Source organism: Bubalus kerabau, chromosome 18, assembly GCF_029407905.1.
Source record: "Bubalus kerabau isolate K-KA32 ecotype Philippines breed swamp buffalo chromosome 18, PCC_UOA_SB_1v2, whole genome shotgun sequence".
NCBI classification, from domain to species: domain Eukaryota; kingdom Metazoa; phylum Chordata; class Mammalia; order Artiodactyla; family Bovidae; genus Bubalus; species Bubalus kerabau.
The window spans coordinates 24,897,625-24,922,576 of NC_073641.1; the positions used below are offsets into that span (position 1 = coordinate 24,897,625).

At 40.7% G+C, this 24,952-nt stretch overlaps 1 protein-coding gene and 1 pseudogene across 1 annotated transcript in view; one reads left to right on the top strand and one right to left on the bottom strand.

Annotated features, from left to right (window-relative positions):
* The first annotated feature begins 3,851 nt into the window (after positions 1-3,851).
* The window catches only part of ANKRD55 (ankyrin repeat domain 55), a 108,766-nt gene continuing 87,665 nt past the window's right edge, over positions 3,852-24,952 (top strand). Inside the window, exon 1 of the mRNA XM_055554903.1 lies at positions 3,852-3,909. Coding sequence (XP_055410878.1) covers positions 3,852-3,909 — 58 coding nt within the window. The remainder of the gene's footprint in view (positions 3,910-24,952) is intronic.
* On the bottom strand, positions 16,156-16,804 carry LOC129633344 (protein FAM104A-like; annotated as a pseudogene).

Here is a 24,952-nt window from a genome sequence, read left to right on the forward strand (position 1 = left end):
AGAAGGAAGTGACAAATGGGGTGAAGGAATGAAAGACTATTTTAGAAAATGTGGTCAGAGGAAGCCTTGATGTAACAGTGACATTTGAACTGGGGAAAAAGCATTCCAAGTGAAGGGAAAAAGTAGCAAAGTTTTGGGAGTTTGGGAAAGGGCATGGCATGACCCAGGAACGGAAAGGAGACCAGTGTGGCCGGATGTGAGAACAGAGGGAGGGTGGTGAGAGATGATCTGGAGAGGGGGCACAGAGCCAGATTTTGCACAGTCACACAGACCTCCTCTCTTCCCTCCTACGTTACAGATAAGAGTTAGTGAATCACAGGCACCCGATATCTGTGAAAAGTGTGTGAATATGTCTGAATAATGGCCTTATTCAAAACACACTTGACAAAAAACAACCAAATGTTATCTTACACTTGGCTCTGGTTGTACAGAAAAAAATCATCTCTATGTCTGCAGCCTGAGAAGTGGACTGAGCAATAAGAACTCTCACAGGAAGCTAGGGGGTGGGGTACCCACACCACAGATTAAGACAGGCTCAAAAAGTTATATAATTTGCCCAAATCCCACAGCTAACAAAAAAACAAACTCGTGTCCTATCTACTCTGATACTTTTCTTCAAAATGAGCCCCAAATAGCCCTTTTACAAACATGGAATTGTCTGTATTTTCTTTTGGTTTTGGTAATGATATAAATGGGCACAGAAATATCACGTTATAGAGACTTGCACCCATTTTGGGAAGCCCTCTTCTGTGTTAGTTTCTTGAAGCTGCTGTAATAAATTGACACAAACTTGGTGGCTGAGAATATAGAAATTTATTTTCTCACAGGTCTAGAGACCAGAAGTTCAAAATCAAGGTGTCAACAGCACCATACTATCTCTGACATCTCTAGGGGGCAATCTGTTCCTGCCTCTTTCAGGTTCTAGTGACTTCAACTGTACCTTCTTGGCCTGTGGCTGCATCATTGCAATCGCTGGTCACATGACTTCACTACGTTTGTCTCTTCTAAGGACAACTGTCGTTGAATTCAGGGCCCACTCAGATAATCTAGGAGTTCCCAGGTGGTGCTAGTGATAAAGAACCCACCTGCCAATGCAGGAGATGTAAGAGACAAGGGTTCGATCCCAGGGTCGGGAAGGTTCCCTGGAGGAAGGCTCGGCAACCCACTCCAGCATTCTTGCCTGAAGAATCTCATGGACAGAGGAGCCTGGCAGGCTGCAATCCATAGGGTCACAAAGAATTGGACACAACTGAAGTGACTTAGCATACACAGATAATCTAAGATGAGTTCACCTTGAGCTCCTTAACTTGATTACATAGGCAAAGACCCCTTTTTCAAATAAGGTCACATTCACAGGTTCTGAAAATTAAGAAGCAAATGCATTTTTGTGGTGGGGGCACCGTTGAACCCACTGCACCCTCCCTGAGCCTCAGCCTGAAAATTCTCGCCAAGCAGCCAGTGAGACTCATCAGACTCAGTTCACTTCTCTTCTCCCAGAGATCTCTGGTCTACATTGCCTGCTGTCTGAAAAATATCATTTCAAATATTTTGCTTAGTTTTCTAATTCTTTGAACTGGAGAGTAAATCCAATCCCTGTTCCTGCAGTGTAGCCAGAAGCAGAAGCTTCACCCAAAGTGAAGTTCATTGAGCCTGGAAAACTTTCCTATCTTGCTTACAGCTGCATCATCAGTGCCTGTCAAAATAACTGGAGCGTAGTAATCTTTCCATAAACATTGATGAGTTAATGAACAAATGAATTAAAAGGAAGTTAATCTAAGTCCTTAATCTTTCTAGTGTTTGGGACCAAGCAGCCACAACTCCTTTTACCTCAGTCAGTTGGGTGAGTTTAGATCATCTCTCCTTAGCAGAATATCCACCAGCTTACGCCAAAATGTCTTCACCAATTCACTCTTCAGTCCCCAAAGTCTGACTTTCACATTTAATGCAAAAAAAAAAAAAAAAGATACAGAGCACTGGGAAATTTAAGAAGTGCATCTATGGAGCACATTTTGGGTAATGATTTATAAGAAGTAGGTTTTGCCTGCATTTTAAGTAAGATGAACACAGGGCATTTGTGGGGGGAAGGCTGATATGAGGAAGGTGAGTAAGTCATAGTATTGTCACAGGGAACTGAGGCCAGACACTGTGTTGATGGGGAAAACATGAGAGGCAAGAGATAAGAAAGAAGTTTGTGTATTGAAGAACACTGTTGGTTTCTGCTTTTATTTTTATAGTCACACACTAATTAAAAATTTTAAATTATTATCATTATCAACAGCATTTACGAGAGCATCTTCTATGTGACTGTTGGACTTCTCCAAATATCTGATTGTCTTGAATGTAGAGCTTTGTTTTGAATTTATTATATCAGATTTTTAATAACAAATATAAAATAATAGGCTTATTATGATAAGCCTAAAAATACAGAGGTAGAAAAAGAACAAGTTAGAAATCTCCTACTGCAATTGCAATCCCCTGAAAGTGAAATTCACTCAGTCGTGTTTGACTCTTTGTGATCCTATGGACTATATAGTCCGTGGAATTCTCCAGGCCAGAATACGGGAGTGAATAGCCGTTGCCCTCTCCAGGAGATCTTCCCAACCCAGAGATTGAACCCAGGTCTCCCACATTGCAGGCGGATTCTTTACCAGCTGAGCCACCAGGAAAGCCCAAGAATACTGCAGTGGGTAGCCTATCCCTTCTCCAGGGGATCTTCCTGACTCAGGAATTGAACCAGGGTCTCCTACATTGCAGGTGGATTCTTTACCAGCTAAGCTACCAGGGAAGCCCCTGAGGGAACCAATATTAATGATATATCTTCATACACCTTCCTCTGTTCCTATGAACATACATAAACATATTTATATATACATTAGGTGGTTGCTGGTTTAATAAAAATGTAAACAAATGAAATATATAACTTTTTCCATTTGTTAATAGAATCATCCTACCAAATAAATTCATATAGATTTACTTCAGAGTTTTAAATCTAGAGTATGAATTTGCTACCATTTATTCAAGCTGCTCCTCAATTGATACACATTCAGGTGATTTTGAGGCTTTTTTCCCCACCACGTATAATACTGCTCTAAACACCCTTGCGATTGCACACTGTTTTAATTTTATCGTTATGGATATCTGAGCCCTGAAATGCAACCTTTCAAACGCCGCTTCCTTCCCCCATCCTCCCTGTCATTTGGAGAACAGAGTTGAAGGGAGACTAGAGATGAGTAGGGAAAGCCTGTAACGACTCCATACAGCACATGGGCAGCAGCCTCCTGCTACAATATTTACGTGCTTCAATGGAAATTGAGATGGCACTCTGCTCACATGACCCAAATGCAGTTCTCACTCCCCCAAGAACACAGCCGAATCCAGACTGCATTGGCAGCTCTGCACATGCTCTGTTTGGCCCTGTGAATCCTCACTCACCCATTGAGATTTCTTTTGGTTTAAAGCAACACACCAGCTGCTGAATCTCCGTGACCTCCAGTATTTTCCTGGCCCAGATCTAAGGCAGGTGGCCCTCCATGAACACCATTTTTCAGGGTTTGAGCTTTTCTTCTCTCTCTCTTTGTTGGGGGCTGGAGAGTGTTTAATAACTTACACACGGGGATAGCTGATGAGTGAGACCATAAGTAAGTCTTTTTCCTGTCAGGTATTAGAGGAATAACATTTACCTATTTTCATTATTCGCCTTGACAACGACCTGCAGCTCTAATGCACACTGAATTCTCAAACAGAGGGCTTGGCAGGGGCTGCTGTATCTGACTGTTGTGTTGACTGTAATGTGTGAGACGGTGTTTTTTCCTCTCTAGAGACCTGGATCCTTTTTGCCATTCTGATGGTAGATGATGAGACAGGCAACCATGGATTTCAGTACTCCATCTGTGTTTGATCAACAAAAAGGTAAAAACGCTGCTTTAACTCATCCTTTGGTTCTTTGCATCTTTAGTTCAATGTAGGGATTTGCAGTTTACAGGGAGAGTGTGTGTGTGTGTGTGATGTGGAAAGAGGATTTCACATAGGAAACAAACCTGTTCTAAATGTTCACTTCTCATTTGATAAGCATTTGCAAGGGAAAAACAAGCTTATGGTCTGTTAGTTTTGTTAAAGTGCTCCTACCTACAAATTTTAAAAATTGGGTTATAAGCGCCCCAGTTATTTCAGATAGTACCATCTTTATTCTCATTAGCTTTTTGTTCAGATCTTTAAAAATACATACATTTAATAAGTAACATAAAAAAAAATCATATATATATATTTCAATCTACTAACCCAATATCGCATTGCTATAGTTTTGTAAATATCTCTTAATTCCCTCCAGGAATAGATGTTGCCCACATTTATCTTGCTGCTGATGCATTATCTCCTCTGAGGTTGTGTAATGACTTATCACTATGTTATTATTTGCAGTGAAAGGATATATTTTTCTGATTCCCAATTTCCAATGTGGAGGTAATTTTCCACAGGAAAAAAATTACTGTGAAATTCACCTATTCTTATAAAAAAAACCACATGTATTCAGCCATACAGTTTATACATGTACATTCTGCATATGAAGTTTGTGTGTATATATATGTGTACATATATATATATATATATACCTATGTGTAATCATGCACCTTCTCTCTGTAAGTACAGAAAATTTCCATTCTCTAAGTGTAATAAATATTTTTAGAAGATTTTTTAAAAATAAATGATACCTAAACCACTTGCAATAACATCTGAGTATTCCTGAGAATGCTAAGATCCTTTGATTATTTAATTGTTTTGGCTATACAGTGAAAATGGTGGTCCATGAAAGACTCATTAAGAAAATTCTTTTTTCCCCCTTTTCCTGCTCTAGGCCATAGTGTGTTTACTACCTATTCTTCAAGCTACATCTGGTTTCATGGCTGAATTATTTTAGTTCAGTGCTTTGTCAAGTTACAGATTTACATTTAGATTTCTGAGTAATTACCTTATGCATATGCTTGTGTGTATCTTCAGAATGTGCCGATGCACACAGAATTTGGATATAAGCACTGTAGACAAAGTGATTGTTACAGCTGTGCCCACTGCAGCCTTCCCCTTTCTTTGTACTACTGATGGCAATCAGCAAGAGCGAAAATACGCTGAAATCCAAAGACCTCAAACTGGCTAAAAAATGACATTACTGAATTACGTAATCCAAACACGAACACAATAGGTTTATTTATTAAGACTAATTTGAGGGAGCTAGAACTGAGTATGAAGAACTAACCCTTCATAATGAATTCATCTATTCCAGTATTGTGGCTCCTAACAAGTCTGAGCCCAGAACACAGTTAAAATGTTAATTTATAATATTTATTTTCTTATAGCACCTTTCATGTGAGCAACTCGTGACTATTTCTCCACCGTAGACCTGATTCTCCCCCTTGTAAGCTAACTCTTTCCCTGTGACTTCCATCTTTATTTCTCAATCATTTCTCTCCAGAGGTGTTGTGGTATGGTGGAAATAGCACAGGCAGAATAGGTTGGAACTGTAGAACAACTACTTCTCACTGTGTGACCTTAGCAAGTTACCTGACCTCTCTGGGCCTTAATTGCCTCAGCGGTAAAATAGAAGAAATGATGCTTACCTAGCAAGGTTGTTGTAAGAATCTAAAATAACGTATGAAAAGCATCTGTCACTTTGCCTGATGTACATTAGGAAAAAATTGAAGTTGATCATTCATGTCTGACTCTTTGCAACCCCATGGACTGTAGCCCACCAGGCTCCTCCATCCATGGGATTTTCCAGGCAAGAGTACTAGAGTGGGGTGCCATTTCCTTCTCCAGGTGATGTGCATTAAGTACTTTCAAATTGTGGCTGTTTTTGTCATTATTATTAATATTATAATTAATATTTATAATTATTAAACCCTGAACTCACCTCTCTAACTCTGGCTCAAATTTAGCAGTCTTCAGGACAAATGAAGATTTAGTTATGACCAGTTGACTAGATTACATTAATTTTTTTTTTTTTTAGAACTCCAGGGTACCATTTACAGCAACCCGCAGAATTACAGTTAACTGAATGATAGCTGAATAGTTCTGTTATCATGTTAATCCTGTTATCATGTTAAAAATATATATCCTGTTATAAAAATATATATCCTGTTATCATATAATTCTGTTATCATGTTAAAAACATGAAAGGTCATAACAGATTTAGACGATTGCATAGATTCTAAATATTATATTGTTGGGTAAAACTATGGTGAAATGATTTTCTCTTGAAAAGCTGAGTGTGGTTGGTGCTTTAGTAGAGGATTTTCTTGGAATTCCTGATATCTGGGGAATCAAAACGCTAGTGGCCACTGGCTTTACATGCAGATGTGGACAAAGGACATTACATCTGGAAAGATCTTAGAAGTCATGTAAGGCTGCTGCAACAACAGTGCCATTATGGAACTGGCACTAATGTATAAACTTTGTGTCCTGTTTTATTTTACCTTCAAAAGAAAAACATATTAAAAACCAAGGAAATCCATGGTGTTCTCCACAAGTGGTTGACATTTGACTGCTTGTTTGAATTACATATGGAAACTCATTGACGTGTGGATTGTTCCTGGGGTTGGCTTGCTTTTTTATTTTGTTTTTATTTTTGATTTTGAGTCATTGCATCTTCTTTCAGCTGTTAACCATCAACGGGGCAAGGAGCTGGGGAGGAAATAGTGCATTGCTGTTTGTTGCATTGCTGTATTGCTTTTTTATTATTTTTTATTATGATTATTAAAGACCTGACTTTCTTTTCTCATCACAATGAGATTATAGATCTATCTAAATGAAATGTAACATTGAAAAAAAAAAAAAAAAAAACTTGGTCACATATAAAAATCACCTAGCCAGTTTTTGAAAATGCTTATGCCTGGATCCCATCACTGGATATTCCAGTTTAACTGGTGAGGGACATGGCCTGACAAAACCCCCCAGGAAGTTCTAATGTACAACAAATATGGAGAAGCACTCATTCCATCTATCCTCCTAACTTCTCAGATGGGAAAAGTGAAGCACAGAGAGGTTAAAATGTGGGCCCGCTTATGAGAATGGCACACAGCTAAGTAGTAATTGGGGGCTTCCCCAGTGGCTCAGTGGTAAAGATTCCCCCTGCAGTGTTGGAGATGCAGGAGACACAGGTTCAATCCCTGGGTCAGGAAGATCCCCGGAGGAGAAAGTGGCAATCCACTCCAGTATTCTTGCCTGGAGAATCCCATGGACAGAGGAGCCTGGCAGGCGACAGTCTATAGGGTTGCAAAGAGTTGGACACGACTAAGTGAGTGAGTGATAGTCACTCGGTCATGTCCAATTCTTTGCGACCCCATGGACTGTCACCCTCCAGGCTCCTTTGCCCATGGAATTCTCCAGGCAAGAATGCTGGAGTGGGTTTCCATTGGCTTCTCCAGGACATGACTGAGCACCTGAACAATTAGTAACAGAGGGGACTGAGACCCAGGTGTTCACTATCCAGACAACAGACTACGAGGTTTCTTTTCCAGGCAATCTCTGGTCTTAATAGCTACTTTGAGGTGGGGGTTGGGCTCAGGTAGCTTTGGCCTATGGTTGCCCAGAGAATGGTCAGCAATGAGCACCTGGAATATACTAATGCATAATGACCTTTGGGCTTTCCAGTTGGCTCTCGTGGTAAAGAACCTGACCGCCAATGCAGGAGATGTAAGAGACCTGGATTTGATCCCTCACTGGGGAAGATCTCCTGGAGAAGGAAATGGCAACCTACTTCAGTATTCCTGCCTGGAGAATCCCATGGACAAAGGAGCTGGGCAGGTTACAGTCCATAGGGTCACAAAGAGTTGGACATGACTGGAGCAACTTAGCACACACACATGCACAATGACCTTCAGAGCTAAAATCAAAATCAGGTAGATCTGGAGTCCTTCCAACTGCATTTTTCTATTTTTCTCATTGGTAGAGGTAAATAAGACAACCTTATGCCAGGGTCTGGGAACAGATGGATATTTGCTCTAGTCCAGTCTCAATCCTCATCCCAGTTGCTTGAACTTGGACACACTGATGATCTTCTGGTCTGTAAAATGTGGGTAGTGTTCTACATTCACAGGGTAACTGAGAGGCTCAAAGATTGTGTTATCTGTCTGACCAAGGGGGTTCAAGCCACATCTCTGGCTTTCTCTGTGAAGCTGTGAGGAGGAAGCCTGGGTCTTCACAGCTCTCCACTCTGGCTTTGTGCTTCTTGCTCTCACCATGGCAACATCTCTCTGGTCCCACGTGCTCCCAGCTGTCTTCCCTCTCAGAGCCCACATGCAGGGAAGGACCTGTAGTAAAATCATTTACTACAGAACGCAGAGGCTCCTACTGAAGCTGAGACTTCAGTTAAGTAACTGAAGACGTTTGCATGAGGAGGAACCCAGGGCTCCGAGAGAAAATCAAATTGAGAAGGGTGCTCCCAAGGGCCTCACCCAGCCCAGCCCAGCCCAGCCCAGCCCTTCCTGGCTCTATGAGAAATGTCTGAGCACAGTGTTCACAGGGGCCTGTCAGGGCAGTGCCCCACCCTCCCAGGTTTCTCTCTGGTAGGGTTGCTAGAGAATGTGGGGAGGAGCTCAGCCCTCCAGCCCAGATTAGTGCAGAGTGTCCATGTTCTCGGGCTGCTGTAACAAATTACCACAAACTGGGCAGCTCCAAACAACTGACATGTAATCTCTCCCAGTCCTGGAGGCCAGAAGTGTGAAATCAAGATGTCAGCAGGCGGTGTGCTCCTTCTGGAGGCTCCAGGGAAGACTCCTTCCCTGCCCCTTCCAGCTTCTAAGCGTTTGTGGCTTCATCACTGCAGCCACAGTGGTGGCTTCATCACAGTGTGGCTGAAGTGATGCAGCCACGTCACCTCATCACTTCTACCTCTGGTCTTCACGTGGCCTTTTCCTCTGTGTGTGCGTCTCAGAGCTCTCTCTGCCTGGCTCTTATAACAACACATGTGATTGCATTTAGGGCCCACCCAGATATGCCAGGATAAACATCTACTCTCAAGATCCTGAACTCAGGCTTTCAACATGTGAGGTCATAGCCCCTCTTTTGCCTTCTAAGGTAATAATATTCACTGGTCCCAGGGACTGAGACATGGAGATACCTTTAGGGCCCCCAATCAGCCTGCTTTATGGCATGAAAAGAGGTCAGATTTCAAGTTCCTTCTCAGATGTATGCAGCCTCCTCGCTGGGTTTTTGGTAAAATCCACTCCTATTTAAGCTAGAAGGAAGTTTGGCATTTGGGAGATGGGGTGGAAAGAGTATGAGATAAAGTGGCAAAAGTGAGATCCAAACCTAAACCTGCATACTTCAAAACCCATCTTCTTTCTACTGCAGTACTCTTCCTTGATCAACCATATATTTTAATGAATAAATAAGACATTAACAAAAATTAAAATGAATGAATGAAGCCTATGTTTTTACAAGCAAGCTATTATCCCATTGTTTTGTGGAATTTTATGCTCCCACGTACAGATGTCTGGTTTTAATTTCCAACTTTTCATCCAAAATGGGAACTCTAAACAAAATGAACTTAGAGTGCCTAGATAATGTGCTTTGCTGGAAAAGCAAAAGTTAAAATTCTGCTGTGACAATCAGATGCCTCCAAAGGAAGAATAGGCAAAATTTCCCAGGGACTTGGGGAGGGAATAGAGAAAAGGCAGTCAGAGGAGACTGGAGAGAGAGGGGACAGTTTAGGCTCATCACAGACCTTGAACGAGATGAAACCGGGAACAGTGAGCTGAATTTTGTGATAGGTTTTCAGATTGATGGTCCAGACAAAGGAAGATTTGATGGCAAATGACCATTCCAGAGTTTTAAAAGGAGATTATCTGTCATCTTTGGGAAAATACTCAACCTTCTCCCTCTCTTGGTCAAGAAAGAGGAGCCTAGGGAAGAAGAGATGGAAGAAGAATCCTTTTTCCAATCTTCTTGCCCATTCAAGACCTAACCCAGGCAAACATATTAACAGGAGGCCTGCCCCTCTCCCTCCTCTGCCGCCTTTGTGCACTCTCTCTGCAGTACACAGGAACCTCTTTCCCACCCACCAACTCCTGGGAAATGATGTGATACATCAGTCCACTCCTGGCTCCTTTGCTGGACCTAGCTAGAGGGAAAGTGAAAGTTGCTCAGTCATGTCCAACTCTTTGCGACCCCATGAACTATACAGTCCATGGAATTCTCCAGGCCAGAATACTGGAGTGGGTAGCCATTCCCTTCTCCAGAGGATCTTCCCAACCCAGGGATAAAACCCAGGTCTCCCACACTGCAGGCAGATTCTTTACCAGCTGAGCCACCAAGGAATCCCAGCTGGAGGGAAGCCCCTGACTGATCTTATCCAAACAGTTACTATTCACAGCCTTAGCGAGCCAGGAAACCGACAGTGATTCAGTGGCTGAGGGCAGCGTTGTCACTGTCAGCATTCTCTACCACAGGACAGCCGCAGCGCCCTCCAGGATAGGGCCTCTGCCTGAGTATGCATCGCAAGAAGGAGAATCTGGGACTGGTATGCAGAGGGAATAAAGGCCCCCCTGGTGAGCCAGATCTCCTGAATCAACCCTGATACGGTGTCCCACAGCTTGGCTAGATCAGCTTCAGAAGGCAAACCCTCAACTTAGCCCCTTGTCTGGAAGTCAGCTGGGTCACCACACCGAGCTTTTCCTACTATTCATTAACATTCATTATATTATTCAAAATCTTCATCATCTCTGTTCATTAACTTCACATTTCATTAGTTACAGCTGTGTTGAGCAACTGATTTCCGTGGATTTTCCCGCTGAGGTAACCATTTGGATGCAAGGATATTTTAAAGACTGAAGGAAAATCCACCAAAGTTGTCACTAGTTTTATTACAAAAATAATAGAATAATGAACATTTCAGTCATCCCCAAATATGGGATAAGGTGAGAAGGTAAGGGTCTAGATACACTGAGACCCAAGATTGGTGTAAAAAATGGGTGTGGGCTCTATACTGTCTTGCACAAAGACCACATCCAACCATACTTATCAGCCTAATATATCTCTGAAAGGGCATGGCAACCCACTCCAGTATTCTTGTCTGGAGAATCTCCATGGACAGAGGAGCCTGGCGGGCTACAGTCCTTGGGGTTGCAAAGAGTCAGACATGACTGAACGACTAAGTACATACAAGCCTAATACACAGGTTTGTGTGCTTAGTAAGGGCCCTCAAGTTTGTTTTCTCTATGTAAAAACTTTAAATATCATTTGCTTGTTGATGAGGCCGCTCTTATTTTATTGGGTTCATTGGGGGAGGAAATGAAGAGAAATGTTCCAGTTTACATGGGAAATATTTCCATTTCTAAAAGTAGCCTCAGAATTTAAAAATATACACATGTAATATTTAATAACATTCTGATGCTTTTCTAACCTTTTGTTTGAAAACAATTTTAAACTTAAACATTGTAAGAATGGTAGAAAGAAAACTGTGTATCTTTTAACCAGATTTACCTAATATTAACATTTTACCCCATTTACTTTATTGTTAGCTCTTTCTCTGTCTGTCTCTACATCTCTCAGTCTTTGTGTGTTTCTCTCTCTGTTTCTGACTCTCTCTCTGCCTCTTTCTCTATATGTATGTATGTATATGAGAATTTGTGTGTGTACATGAGTGTATGCTCTTTTGTCTCATCTGCCTGCATTCCAATTTTGTCTATTGATCCAATAATGTCTTTTACAGCATGCCCCCCTCCCAGCCCCAACCCAGTGCCAGATCCAGTCTAGAATACTGCTATAGACTTTGTCTTTTATGATATTGACATTTTTGACTTACAGTCTCTCTCTCTTTCTTAATACCAAGTTCCTTCTTGTGGGTTTGTCAACACTTCCTCACAACTAGATTAGATTATGCATCTGCAGACAGAACACCACATGGGTGATTTAAATTCTTTTAGAAGGTTATTTGAGGTTAATGGTGTTGCACTGTTAGATATCAGTCGGTTCTTACGGAATTCTTTAAATACTCAGGTTTCTTTCTATATATAAAACTAGTGTCACCTTCTTCAAAATATTCCAACAATACAAAAAAGAGTTCAGTATACCAAGTGTTGTATTCTCTTAACTAGCACAGAGCTCTGTTCTTCAGAGGTTCTCTTGGCCCCAGCCTGTTCCCAGCTTCTCAGCTGCCAGTATGGACCCTAGCAATTCATCTTCCATGTGGGTATGGAGAATAGCTTCTATAGGGAAACAGAGATCAGGACAAGAATATTAACCAGTAGCGATAATCAGAAGAAGAACAATAACTGGCTTATTAAGCAGCTCCCATTTATTCATCCGGACACTGTGTGAAACTTTCATGCCTATCATCTTGCTTGATCCTCAACACAGCCCTTGAGAGAGATTCAGTTTCTAGTCCATCTGAGGTTATATGACTTATCCAAGGCCACACATGACAAAAACAAAGTTGCAATTTTAATTCTAGTTTCTGACCCTCAAGCCCTCTTCACACTCCTATTTACCATGAAATTATACTCTCTGCATTCTTATAACACACCCCATCAACCCCTTCATGACTCTTAGTATGAAGGAAAATATAGGTGATGGTGGCTAAATTTGCTCAAGTTTCCCCAGGGCTGGGCTTTCATTTGAAATGAGCTCTGCACAGTGAGTTCAGCTTAGTGACAGGTTGACCTCCTCCATGGTAAGAGTGGATCCATGGCAGTCTGCCCTTAGAGCAAAGAAAGATACCAGCCTCCTAGGAGGAGGAGGTGCAGAGAATTACCCTGGAATATGAGCTGTGGAACTGATGTGATAAGAATTGGGAATTTGCAAGGTCAGGGCTTGGCTTGGATCACAGAAACTTTTGAAATCAGGTTCTTTATCATTTTCCTATTCAACATGTTTATTCTGTGCAAAACAGGTTAACATTTCTCCAAGACATAGCTCAGTAAACCCTGATCCTATAATCAAGGTCACAGATAGCAGTTGATAAAGAGGAAAAATAATTATTTTAACCTTGACATCTTAAGCTTTGATCCTGGGGGACCCTGAGATCATTTCTCTGTTCTCAAATTCACAACAGTAAATCAGAACACAATCTGGTGTTTGTTTTTAAAAAACAACTCCCCAAACAACTTTGGGGAACAAAGAGTCTTACTTTTTTAAGAACCGTGAGATGTATATCTGAAATTCATCTGAATTGATATTTTTGTCCTTCTTACCTGAAAGTGAAAGTGAAGTTGCTCAGTCGTGTTTGACTCTTTGCTACCCCATGGACTGTAGCCTATCAGGCTCCTCCGTCCATGGGATTTTCCAGGCAAGAGTGCTGCAGTGAATTGCCATTTCCTTCTCCAGGGGATCTTCCCGACCCAGGAATCAAACCGGGTCTCCTGCAGTGTAGGCAGACGCTTTACCGTCTGAGCCACCAGGGAGGTGCTCTTCAAAAATGATGTCCTAGAGTTTTGGCAGCAAGTCGGCTGACTCAGCATGACCACTATGGAGAGGCCTAGAGGTGGCTTAGACCTGTCTACTTTCAGGTGGTCACTGCCAAAACCAGTTGAAGAGAGGATCCTGGAAGTGTTTTGTTTAGAATAGTAGTCACTTGTGGAACTGAAAGAAACTCAATGAACGTATAATTCTATGTGAAAACAGAAACAGAAGGATTAGCTATGGTGCAGTAGAGCGAACTGTAATGGCCACTGGGGTCAAACCAAACAGTTCAAATCCCAGTGGGGCCACTCTTGTTACCAACCCTTTCCTGTCAGGCTCCAGCAAGGGTCCTTCTGACCAATGCCATTGGAGCCAACAGAATGAGACTAACTTTAGTTCAGAAGTAAAGGAGAATTTTATTCTTTGATCAAAGAATGGAGAGGTGCAAGCTCAGGCTGTAGAGCAGCAGTCCCAACATTTTTGGCACCAGGAACCAATGTCACAGAAGACAGTTTTTCCACCCACAGGAGACAGGGGACAGTTGGGGGATGATTCAAGTGCATTACATTTATTGTGCACTTTATTTCTATTATCATTAATCAGCTCCACCTCGGATCATCAGGCATTAGATTCCAGAGGTTGGGGACCCCCGCTCTGGAGGACATGTTCTCCCCACAGGCCATAGGCGGGGCTGCGTTATAGGGATCTCAGCAGCGGGCAGCGGGCGGAGCTCTCCCAGGGGAGCCATTCAGCTGCATGGCTCAGGCTCCAGATCACAGTGCCGGGAGCAGTGTCTCTGCACAGGGCCCACTGCTGCCATCTTGAATTGAGCTGTTGTGCTCAGGGGCGGGAGGAGGAACTCTGGTCTGAAGTGCCAAGTACCAGTATGAGGCCTCTGTGCAAGGCCCACTGCGATCAAGTGAAAACAGACCAAGCACAAAGGAAAAATAAAAAGTTAGACTTTATTACCCAAATTCTATCCTTCTGTAAATTGGTAATGGGCACGGCTGCTGCTGCTGCTTACCGCATGACCTAGCAGCTTAACATCTCTATACCTCACTTTCCTACTTGTAGATTAAGATAGTGCTACCACAAAGGACTGTTTATAGAGACGGGATTAATGAGTACATGCAATGCTCCTGCAACCACAGCTGGCCCATAGTAATCACTCAGCAACTGCTAGAAGTGGTTATAGGGTTGTTATAAAGATGGTTATAACAATCTTCAGAGCATGGTTATAAAGATTTAATGGCATAGTACATACAAAGCACTTGGAACCACGCCTGGTCCAAAGTAATCATTTAGTAAATGCTAGTGATTCTTACAAATGATCTCCCTAAGGTCACATGGACAACTGGTCTTCCCTGTTCAAGAGACCATCCATCGGTCAAGTTATCTTCCCCTCTATAATGAATTCATAGCCTAGTGCTCCTTTTTAAAAATTATTTTTTAATTTTTATACAATTTTAAAGGTTAATTTCCATGGTGGCTCAGACAGTAAAGAATCTGCCTGCAATGCAGGAGACCTGTGTTCAAACCCTGAGTCGAGAAGATCTGCTGGAGAAGGGAATGGCTACCCACTCCAATATTCTTGCCTGGAGAATTCCGTGAACAGAGGAGCCTGACGGGCTACAGTTCATGGAGTCACAAAGAGTCGGACGTGACTGAACAACTAACACACCATTATTACAAAATATTGGCAATATTCCCCATGTTGTATAGTACATCCTTGAGCCTGCTGCTGCTGCTGCTAAGTCGCTTCAGTCGTGTCCAACTCTGTGCGACCCCATAGACGGCAGCCCACCAGGCTCCGCCATCCCTGGGATTCTCCAGGCAAGAACACTGGAGTGGGTTGCCATTTCCTTCTCCAATGCATGAAAATGAAAAGTGAAAGTGAAGTCGCTCAGTCGTGTCTGACTCAGCGACCCCATGGACTGCAGCCCACCAGGCTCCTCCGTCCATGGGATTCTCCAGGCAAGAGTACTGGAGTGGGGTGCCATTGCCTTCTCCGTCCTTGAGCCTATCATATATGTAATAGTTTGTACCTCCGACTCCCCTATTTCTCCTCCCTCACACTGGTAACCACTAGTTTGCTCTCTGTATCTATGAGTCTGCTGCTTTTTCATTATACTCACTAGTTTGTTGTGTCTTTTAGATCCCACACGTAAATGATATCATACACTATTTGTCTTTCTCTGTCTGACTTATTTCATTTAGCCTAATGCCCTCCAAGTCCATCGATGTTGCTACAAATGGCAAAATTGCATTCCTTTTTGTGGCTGAGTAGTGTTCCATTGAATGTATACACCACATCTTTTTATCCATTCATTTGTTGATGGACACTTAGGTTGCTTTCAGGTGTTTGAAATTGTAAATAATGCTGCTATGACTATTTCAGTACATGTATCTTTTTGAATTAGTGTTTTTGTTATATTTGAATATAAACTCAGGAGTGGGATTCCTGGATCATATGGCTCTGTTTTTAGTTTTTTGAGAAACTTCCATATTGTTTTCCATAGTGGCTGCACCAATTTACATTCCCACCAACAGTGTAGGAGGGTTCCCTTTTCTCTACATCCCTGACAACATTTGTTACTTGTGTGCTTTTTTATGATGGCGATTGTGATGGTGTGAAGTGATACCTCATTGTGGTTCTAGTTTGGATTTCTCTGATGATTAATGATACTGAATATCTTTTCTTTTGTGTGTGTATGTGTGCGATTGCTTTTATAAACAAATTTTAGGCTGGAATAAGGAGCTCCTAGTTCATCATGTTGGAGATTGTCCTCACTCCGATAGGCTGTTGAAGTGTGCCTCCCTCAACATCTGGTTGATGTGGGAGTAATGATCTTGGCATAGTGCATCCATCTCATATAAGGACTGAGGGGTACTCATGCTCCGCTCAACAATGATCTGGTTTAAGCTGCTTTCTGAACCAATTATTCTGTCTGGGGAATTAACACTGCTGTTCCTGTTATTGGCACTGCTTGAAGATGCACACACTTTGGTTCTTCTTAGTTGGCCTTCCTTTTGTTTTTCATTGCACACTGAGATTCCTGGAAGATAGTTTCTCTTACTCCTTTTGGGCTGGAGAGAATGGTGATTATCTTCTTTATTATCATTCCTTTTTCTTTCCTCCTTATTGTGCACCGACTATGTTCCTAATTCCAATAGCATGTTGGTAATTGGGCCCTACATTCATATTTAGGATAAGAGAATGCATTAGTACTAACTGAAGTGGCCCTGGCAACATTGGTTGAAGAAGCAAAATGGGATGGTGAGGACCAGAGACGGGCCAGTACAGGCCAAAGTGGCTCTGAAAAACCGTCATGGCATGGCAGACTTCCTTTAATCCTGGCCCAGAATTATAGAAACCTTCATGTACCTTCATGCATCTTTTCATGTACTTGTTGGCCATCTGCATTTATTCTTTGGAATAATGTCTACTCAGTTCTTCAGCCCATTTTTTAACCAGTTTTTTTTTCTTTTTTTGACGTTGAATTGTATGAACTGTAGTATATGTTTATATATATGTATATATATATATATCATATATATATATATGATGAGGGATACAAATCCCTCATCAGTCATGTCATTTTCAAATATTTTCTCCCATTCAGTAGGTTGTCTTCACTTTGTTGATGGTTTCCTTTGCTGTGCAAAAGCTTTTAAGTTTAATTAGGTCCCATTTGTTTAATTTTTGCTCTTATGTCCTTTACTTTAGGAGACAGACCCAAAAAATTATTGCTGCAATTTATGCAAAGAGTGTTCTGCCTATATTTTCTGCTAGAAATTTTATAGTATCCGGTCTTACATTCAGATCCTTAATTCACTTTGAGGGTTTTTTTGTTTGTTTGTTTGTTTTTTGTATATGGTGTTAGAGAAAGTTCCAATTTCACTATTTTACATGTATCTGTCCAGTTTTCCCAGCACCACTTATTGAAAAGACTGTCTTTTCTCCAATGTATATTCTTTTCTCCTTTGTCATGGATTAACTGACTGAAAGTGTGTGGGTTTATTTCTGGGCTTTCTATTCTATTCCATTGGTCTAAGAGTCTATTTTTGATAGCACCCCTTTTTACTTGGAAATTGGAAAAGGCAGAATTTGCCTAGCAGGAAAACCACATCAGAAGGAAAATAATTCACCAGGAAAGCTCACAGGTCTTGGAGTACTTTTACTTTCCCTTTCCTCTTTTTCTGGGATTCTATCTTCTCAATCTGAGACTTGCTTTTTAGACATAACTCATTCCATTGCTTATAAGCCAGTCTATGTGTGAGCTTCTACTTTCCATGCTGGTGACAGGCAGGTTTCTAGACTTTCTATGTTGTTCTAGGGACCGATCTAGTCTTAAAGCATAATCTTACTTTTTAAACTATTACAGTTTCATAACATTTTTTTATTTGATAGAGGAATCCTCCCTCAATACTTTTTTCAAAAAATTTTGTTGGTTTTTTACAATTTGATGAGGGTGGTTCCTCTTTTTGCTTGTTTCTTCTCTTGGTATAATAATACATTCACATGATTTCAAGGTATAAAACAATATATAGCGAAAAATCTCCCCTCACACCAACCCCTCCAGCCATCCAGATGCCCTACTGGAAGCAAAACATTGTAAGCAGTTTCTTATGCATCCTGACAGAGAGATTCTGTAAGGTAAACAAATACTTAAGTATATTGTTTTTTCCCTTCTTTAAAACACAACGTTATCCATTTGTTTTCACAAATGAAAGTTAATATCATTTTCCTGCACCTGCCCCCTGCAAAGAACTGTTGGAACTTTTATTGAAATGACATTAAACTTAAAAATGGATCTGTGTAAAAATTAAAATTGGTTATGCTATTTAGATCACCCGTCTGGAAGCATGGCATGTATCTTCATGAATCCAACTCTTTTTTAATTCTGTAGTTTTCCTTATTTAGATTCTGAATATTTATTAATGGGCATTTTATATTTTCATTTTAATGAGTTATTTTCAATGAAAGGAGTTAGTTTCCTCATATTTAATAGAGAAGAACTATTTAGTTTCATATTTATTTTAAAATCTGGCTAACATTAATTCTAAATATGATGAAACCAGATTGAGTGGTTTCAAATCCTGCTCTGACATTTAATAGTGGTACAACTTTGGGGAAATTATTAAATTTCTCTCTGCTTCAGTTGTCTCATCTGTTAACAGGGGTAAGGATACTACCTACATCATAAAGTTGTTGAAACAAATAATAACTTAATTCAAAGGAAGCTGTTAGGACAGCACACAGAACATGAGTCATCTTTAAAAGTTAGCCTTGATTAAATTCTGATAATTGTCTTCTTTCTTTATGACTGTCATCTCATTTCTTTTTGTTTCATATATTACTGAGTTTTCCAGGTGGCTCAGTGGTAAAGAATCCACCTGCCAATGCAGGAGATGCGAGTTTTATCCCTGGAGAAGGAAATAGCAACCCACTCCAATATTTTTGCCTGAGAAGTCTCATGGACAGAGCTTGGCAACCTATTGTTCATGGGGTCACAAAAGAATCAGACACAACTGAGAAACTGAACAACAACATTACTGCATTAGATAAAGCTTGTCTTCTTTCTTTCTCTATTGTTTCACTATTAGGGGTGATGTTTGTAATTGGTTAGAAATAGATGTACTCATGTTGAGAATGAAATCTTTTATTCCTAGTTGTTAAGCAGTTTTAAAGAAGATATCAAATTTTGTTAAATGCCTTTCTATTCTTTATTTATGTAATCCTGTATTTCCCCTTTGTTCTACTGATGTGATATAACTTATTAATAGGCACTGGAAAACTTAAAACATCTATATTCTAGAATAAACTCTGTCCAGTCATGGTGTATTATTCTTTCAACATCCAACTGAATCTAATCTGACAGAATTTAATTTAAACCCTAGAATTCAGAATTTACAAATTGGGTCCACATAGGTGCTTGTATGCATGTGTCTTGAGCAGTGTATGCTAGCCTTAGAAAATAAATTAGAAAAATTTCACTCTCTTTCTGAGTTTCAGTATGAAAGTTATTTGTTCCTTGGTCATATTACATTTATCTTAATGTTTTAAAGAGAATTCACTAATCCTTATTTTAGAATCTTTATGCTATTATCACTAATGTTAATTCTTTCTCTCTCGGGTATAGAAGCAGCTCTTTGTAGATGCATTACTGATTTTCAGTTAATGTGTAGATTTTATTTTTTGCTACAAATAAATATAAACTCCAGTACAATAATGCCTGTCAAGGAGACTGCTGAGCTTATGAACAGTTTGGTGAACTTGTGAACTGCTTGTGAACAGTTTGGTATAGGCTGCTGTGAGTAAGAGAGAATGGCATGTGGAATATTGTCCAGCGCCAGGGAAGATCATGAGTTCACTGAAACACATGAAGGCTTTGCCTCCTGAGTCAACAGGCAGTGGCAGACAATAGGGCACATTGGTCAGAGGATCCAGTCTCAGGCCTGACAGCCTGCAGGCTTATCTGAGCTTCACTGCTCACTACTACCTGTGTGACTTTGGGGAAGTTACTTTCCTGCTTGGTGCCTCAGTTTCCTCATCCATAAAATGGGAATCATTCTCATAAGTGAAAGTGAAAATCTCTCAGTTGTGTCTGACTCTTTGCTCCCCCATGGACTATACAGTCCATGGAATTCTCTAGGCCAGAATACTGGAGTGGGTAGCCTTTCCCTTCTCCAGGGGATCTTCCCAACCCAGGGATCAAACCCAGATCTCTCTCGCATTGCAGGTGACCCATGCAGCTGGGCCACAAAGCATTAAATGAGTCGATTTCTACAAAAGGCTTAGCACAGTGCCTGGTAATAATAAGCTTGGTATAATCATTGACCATCATTATGATTGCTATTCAGACAGTGACAGAGACCCCTTGGGGACAGGCAAATAACAGTGGATGCTTTCACAGTTGCTGGTGGACGTTGTTGTGCCATGGAAGTGATTGTATTGATGTTTTTGCTAATTTTAGGATTGTTCTGAGTTTAATTCCTTCAAATAGGCTAGCAAAAATTCTAGAACTCAAAACCGTACAGGAAACACTAAACAAGCTAAGAACCGTGACTATAGGCAGACGACAAGACTCTATGGAATGGGAGTGATGAGCACTTTGGCCACTTTTCCACATTCATGAGTGTACCACTGCAGAGAAATGGCTCTTGGATCCCTGCGTTCCAGGCTTCAGTTCCAATGAGTGGGTTGTAGGAGGCGCCTCCTCCAAGGTGTTAACTATGTGTTAACTAGATGTAAGGTTGCCCTTACAAACAAGTGAGGAAAAGGAGAATTACCTGATGTTGGGGGAAAAGGATAATTATGGCACACAAAAATACAGTTTAAAAGTTCCATATGTAAAAATAAATAAATTTTTTTAAACTTAAAAAAATATAAAACACTTGAGGATTTAAAAAAAGGTTTCATATGAATTATACTTAAATGTTAACAGAGGGTTTCCCTGATAGTTCAGTTGGTATAGAATCCTCCTGCAATGCAGGAGAGCCCAGTTTGATTCCTGGGTCAGGAAGATCTGCTGGAGAAGGGATATGTTACCCACTCCAGTTTTCTGGGGCTTCCCTTGTGGCTCAGCTGATAAAGAATCTGCCTGCAATGTGGGATACCTGGGCTTGATTCCTGGGTTGGGGAGATCCCCTGGAGAAGGGAAAGGCTACCTACTCCAATATTCTGGCCTAAAAAATTCCATGGACTGTATAGTCCATGGGGTCACAAAGAGTCAGACACGACTGAATGTTAACACTTAGGTATAAGGTTCCGTGGGTTATGACCTTTCTAATCATAAAAACAATGAATGATCAATGCAATATCCATAGGTTTTGACAATGTATTTTTCAAAACCCAACAAAACAAACTGAGGACTTCAGTGGCTAACAGGGAAAAGTAACTGCAGCCTAGATAACAGATGAAGAGTTAATATCCTTACTGTAAACAGAGCTCTTTCAAATCAATCAGATAAAGACAAATGCCTTAAAATAATATATAAAGGACACCTATGAGTAATTCATGCAATGGCCATAAATATATGAAAAACTTCTCTCTCAGGAACAATAAAAGAAATGACCTTTGGAAATTATGTACCCGTTTCCTTCTTTCAGACCAGCACTGAAAAAAAATAAAATAAAATAATGCAGTGTCATTAAGAATGAGGCGAGGGCTTCCCTGGTGGTCCAGAGATTAAGAATCTTGCAATGCAGAGGACGCTGTTTCAATCCCTGCTGGTCCAGGAAGATCCCACATATTGCCGGGCTACTAAGCTCGAGTGCTCAAACTACTGAGCCCACTTGCAGCAACCACTGAAGCCCGCGCCCTACAGTCTGTGCCCTGCAAAAAAGAAGGTCCGGTGATGAAAAGCCCGCATACCACAACGAGAGAGTAGCCCGTATTCTCCACAGCTAGATAAAGCACACATACAGAAATGAAGCCCCGTGCAGTTAAAAAATAAATAGTAAAAAAAGAATGAAGTGAAATGTTTGCTGTCATGTCCTGCTTGGGGAGGATGAGTTGGGTCAACCTTTCAGGAGGGCAATTTGACAAAGAGTCAAAAATTCATTGCTTCATAAGTTCACTTCTAGAAATGTGTCCAAAGCAAATAATCAAAGATTCACAGAAAGACATATGTGCAAGAACATAATAGTATTATTTGGAATAGCCACAGAATTAATAATTCCCTCCAAAAGTGAAAGGATTTAAATGTTTAATATTAAGAGAATGATTAAATCAATAGTGTTAAGTCCAATCAATGGAATTTTATGCCACATTTTACAAATAACATTTTCAAATCTTACCTTATAGCATGGGAAAATATTTATGATCCAATAACTAAATGTTTGGGCTTCCTAGGTAGCACTAGTGGTAAAAAAAATCTGCCAGCCACACAGTTAACACAAGAGACACAGGTTCAATCCCTAGGTCAGGACGATCCCCTAAAATGGGAAATGGCACCCCACTCCAGCATTCTTGCCTGGAAAATTCCATGGGCAGACAAGTCTGGTGGACTATGGTCCATGGGGCCACAAACAGTCAGACACGTCTGAGCGAGCAACTGAGCACACGTTAAATGTTTAAAAAAGAGAAAACATCAAATGAAAAATCAGCATGATCTCTATTTTCTTTGTAAAATGTAACTCTGGCACTATGCTAAGGACTATTAGTCACTGGGTGTTACAATCTTAATATATCTCTATATCCTCAGATCAATAGAGATTATATTAATCATTCCCCAGAAATACACACAAGCCACCATACAGTAGCTTAAAAAGTTATCAACCCTTCTTCAGCTGTTAGGCCTGCCTCCAGTCTGATATGGGACCTGACAAGCCAGTCATTGCATCCTTTTAATATTACTCTTGATCTGGTCCCTTTTTGATTGTTTATTTTGTTGTTGTTGAGTTGTATGAACTGTTTGTATATTTTGGAAATGCCAGTTGCATCATTTGCAAACATTTCTCCCTTTCCATAGGTTGTGTTTTTGTTTTGTTTATGGTTTCCTTTGCCGTGTTGTCACTTTTTTTAGACTTCACAATATTATATACTCACAGCTAGATGACACAGTTTGAATCAGCCTTAGGTAATCATATACCCATAATATATGAGAGCTGGAGAAAGCTACTTATTTAGTTCAATTCTACCTGAAATGCTAGTGATATGCTTTATACAATTATTTAAAGGAGCAGAAGACTCTTTTCCTAATTCTATTTCTAAGGATTGTGAAGGATGAGACTTCATTTCCTATATCTACTTCTCTTCAATTTGTCGATTGGAAAATAATATGATAATTAAATCAATTTATCAATATATACAATATTGGAGAAGGGTATGGCAACCCACTCCAGTACACTTGCCTGGAGAATTCCGACAGAGGAGCCTGGCAGGCTAGAGTTCATGGAGTCACAAAGCGTGAGGCACAACTGAGTGACTAACCCATAAACACAGACTCAATGTATCCAACACTCTCTGTCTACTTCTGCTATCTAACGTTCAAGATAATTTTTTCTGCAATAAGAGGAAAGCCATACTGACAATATTCTAGTGAGGTCACATGAAGGGTGATTATTCACCAGTTTGGGTTTTATTCTGTGCCTTTTATAAAGCGACAAGCCCAATATAGTGAGTGATTCTTGATTCCATTTCAACTACATTAAGGAATCCATGAGATTATCGTGAGGAGGGAGAAAGCAGAGTCCAGACAATGAAGACAGCCACAGGAGCCCAGATGACAGAAGGGAACTGTATCAGGGCTTCAGGAGCCATGGAATCTCAAGGACTGCAGAGAGATTGATTCAATCTCTAAACTTGGACCAATCACCCAAACTGCATTTGTTTTCTTAAAATATTTTCAGGCTATCAAGGCTCTTGGGGCAGTTTTACAAGTGACCACAGTGGAGGGCCAATAGGAGGATGCATTTTAAAGGACCCAAGGAAGACCCACTTCTCCAAATCCTTTTCAGCCTAATTGTCACTGTCCATCAAGAGTAAGTGATTCATTATTTGGTTCTACACAGATGTGAGAAAGACACATAGAATCTCAATCACAGAGGGAACCTTAGAGCTCAACCTTCTAGTCAATACAGACATCTCCTCAAGTGCATCCCAAGATATGCTTGATAAGAACCTCCTTAGACATGGGTAGCGAGAAAGAACACACACAGCACAAGATAATTCTTTCCAATTATGAACAGCTCTAGTCATTAAAAGTCTTGATTTTGCCAATTTCTATCCACTATAACTAGCTCTGCCCTCTGGGCTTCCATGGTGGCTCAGCTGTTAAAGAATCCACCTGCAATGCCAGAGACCCAGGTTTGATCCCTGGGTCAAGAAGATCCCTTGGAGAAGGGAATGGCTATCCACCAGTATTATTGCCTGGATAAGTTCATGGACAGAGGAACCTGGTGGGTTACAGTCCATGGGGTCACAAAGAGTCAGACACAACTCAGTGACTGGATCAACTTTTACTGGATCTGCAGAAAACAAATCTAAACTCTCCTCTAGCTTTTCCGATGTTTGAAAACAGCTGTCTTGTCCAACTGAGTCTTCTCTTCCCCAAACTGAACAAACTCTGCTTCTTCACCTATTCCTCACCTTTCAAAGTCCCAGGTTAAAATGGCAAATTCCTGACAGGAACATCTCCCATTTCTTGAAAGTAAGAGAGGTGAGTGGTGTCATACGTTTGATCCAGGCGAAAGTGAGGAGGACTGAAAGTACAGTGGTCAAAGTAACATGTGGATTATTCTTCAGTTTCCAAAACCAGCTAGGCTACCACAATCCTTCATAAAAGTCATTTAAGACTTATACTTGCCTACTTACAAAGAACTTCTTGATACAACATTGTTAACATCAGTGAGATTTACATAAGGCTCTAATGGGTGAGAAAGCCCATTGAACATGAGAACTATACCAATCAATCAATTCATTCATTGTACATATACTAAAGGTCCTATGTGTTAAAAATTGAGATCTTTTTAAGAACTAGTATTATCAAAATAGGGTCTTCCCAAGTGGTGCTAGTGGTAAAAATCTCACCTGCCAATGCAAGAGACGTAAGAGACCCAG